Source organism: Sardina pilchardus, chromosome 9, assembly GCF_963854185.1.
Source record: "Sardina pilchardus chromosome 9, fSarPil1.1, whole genome shotgun sequence".
In the NCBI taxonomy this organism is placed as follows: domain Eukaryota; kingdom Metazoa; phylum Chordata; class Actinopteri; order Clupeiformes; family Clupeidae; genus Sardina; species Sardina pilchardus.
Genome location: NC_085002.1, coordinates 3,572,363 through 3,574,862, shown reverse-complemented (window position 1 = coordinate 3,574,862; position 2,500 = coordinate 3,572,363). Strand labels below are relative to the sequence as shown.

At 42.9% G+C, this 2,500-nt stretch overlaps 1 protein-coding gene across 2 annotated transcripts in view; it reads left to right on the top strand.

The window, feature by feature from the left end:
• The window catches only part of smarcc2 (SWI/SNF related, matrix associated, actin dependent regulator of chromatin, subfamily c, member 2), a 21,891-nt gene that overhangs the window by 266 nt on the left and 19,125 nt on the right, over positions 1 to 2,500 (top strand). For both annotated transcript variants that reach the window (XM_062545303.1, XM_062545302.1), the window contains exon 2: positions 1,635 to 1,754. In XM_062545303.1, coding sequence (XP_062401287.1) covers positions 1,635 to 1,754 — 120 coding nt within the window. The remainder of the gene's footprint in view (positions 1 to 1,634; positions 1,755 to 2,500) is intronic.

Here is a 2,500-nt window from a genome sequence, read left to right as displayed (position 1 = left end):
AGACGATGCAGGGAGCAGAATGCACAATCTGCCGGTGTGACGCTCTCTCTTTCTCTGCCTCTATCGCTCTCTCTCCGTCAGACGTATTCACAAACACTTGAACACATAGGACATGAAACGTGTGCTGGTATTTGAGAGAAAATGGAATGCCGATAAAGACTATAATGGCCTCAATTCCGTTGAAGGAAGGGGCTAACTGCTAACGGTGCGAGCTTATGTCCCTGGATAGCGTCGATGGCGCAAGTACACGATTCCAGATGTGCAAAAGGCCGTTTTCGCGTTCTCCCTCCCCGGCTCTAAAATACAAAGCACGAATGCAAATGAAAACTATTTGTTTGTCTGCACATCTGAATGCTTGTCCATTTTAGGTATCTCACTGTAGCCTACTGAAAGAAACGCCTTTTTTTCACGGAAGAAAGACAAATATTTTGATAATGGAAAAATTAATTAACAGGTTTCAATATAGGCTAGTCTTAAGGGCTACATTGTCAGTAGCCTATTCATTTTTGTTTGCCAGTAGCAGTCAATAGACAGAATAACGTTTTCCCTTTCAACATATCCTTTCTTAGAGTCAGGCCGATACGATTATTTTCCTAAAGTTTAAATGCAAAATGCGGCGGTAAATGGGAATGGTTGATCTCAGCCCCCTTTTTTTACGGCAGTCCAGCAAAAGAACTGGCTGTACTCGTTTTTATTAGTGCCACTGGGATTTTTGCATTTGATGCAGGTAGCGTCACTCTGTTAATGTAAACAAGATTTCAGATTTGGACTAGGTGGATCAGACAGCCTCAAAGCTTTTTAATGATTTGGTGGTGCACTGCCGAAGCGTCACGGATCATTTGGGTTTACAGTATCCGTGTAGTATGTGCTACACAAGGGTGTCTAAAAGTGGAGTGCATTTTCAAGCTTCGTTTTCATAGCCTACGTTTCTTCTTTATGTGTGTAGGATAAGCTTTATAAGCTGTATAAGATACAGAATTTAATAGGCTAATGACTTGGCTTTAAAGTCTATTCAAATCTTACAAGTTTTTTTTTTTTTTTGCTGGTTACAGTTTTGCTAGCAGCTTATAGCATTCTGGCTACATTTGGCTTTGGATGAAGCCATTCATTTACCATGGCATTAAAGCTAAAATACAGCCGTTAAAAAAAAAAAAAAAAAAAAGGATTTGTTGTAGTAGGCTAATCTATCCCCCCTTTCCCCCGACGTCATCAGAATTAATGTTGTTATAGCCTACTGATATAGTAGGCCTAACCCTTTTTACTTTGTGCTGCTGTAAAAAAAATGTGAAAAGAGCATGTTTCACAGAGATATGAGAAACAAATAGGACTGTTGCCAGCTCACGATAAAAACGTTTAGAAATGATGAAGAGAGAGAGAGGCTCCTTTATTTCCTGTCACTGTCTACATCTCAGTGGTGCTCCAGGATCACCTGGCCTGTGCCCCATTACTGTAACTACTCAACTTATATAGCCTACACACACACACACACACACACACACACACCCTTGCACCGGGGTAGTTTTGGTTCCATCCGTCCATTCCTCCATTCTTCCCTCCCTCCCTGTAACCTCTCTCTCTACCCTCTCTCTCTCTCTCTCTCTCTCTCTCTGTCCCCTCTACTCACCGCTCTCCAGTACATCCAGGCGGAGCCGCCCACCAATAAGTCTCTGTCCAGCCTGGTGGTCCAGCTCCTGCAGTTCCAGGAGGAGGTGTTCGGCCGCCATGTCAGCAATCCTCCACTCACCAAGTTACCGGTAAACACACACAGGCACAGGCACATGTTGCTTTTACACACACTCCAACACACACAGTAATGGCAGCAGACACACTCCAGAACGTGTAATGCTTGTTGCACTGTAACTATGCCAGTAAGTGCTTAATATCTTACTATATATACCCTTACCATGCTGAAAGAGCGACACTGTGCACTGATGTTTAACTGCACAAAACAAGAGCGACAACAGAGCAAGGACAGAGCAGTCCATCCTTTGCTAAATGAGATGAATAAATAGACTGTTGTGTTGTTCCAGTTAAAGTTTGATGAGTATGAAGTGTTAATGTAGAGAGTATTAGATTATATATGCTTTGTTCACTATGAGAGTGACTTAAAGAAGTGCAACAGAAGAAGTGCACCCAGAGAGCTCAGTCTTCCACCACAGGGCACAAGCAATGTCCATTCACTCCTATAGAAACCTCCATGATCTTTGAGGTGTTTGACTTCTCCATCACAACCATTGTGAAAGTGATGCTGAAGTTGTTTGGATCAGAGTGTGATGGGTTAGCGGTTAGCGCTAGTATTGCTTGGCCATGCTACACCCTTCCATGATTTTCCATGAAAGTCAGGCCAATCGTTTTTTGTGTAATCCTGCACACAGATAAACCGTACTGAAATCGTAATCTCCCTTTGGTAAAAAGTAGGATTTGCCTGTGATTTGCCCGTCAATCATATATCTGGGCCAATGAGTGAGCTTTCAGTGGGCGGGGCGATGTAGGGAACAAT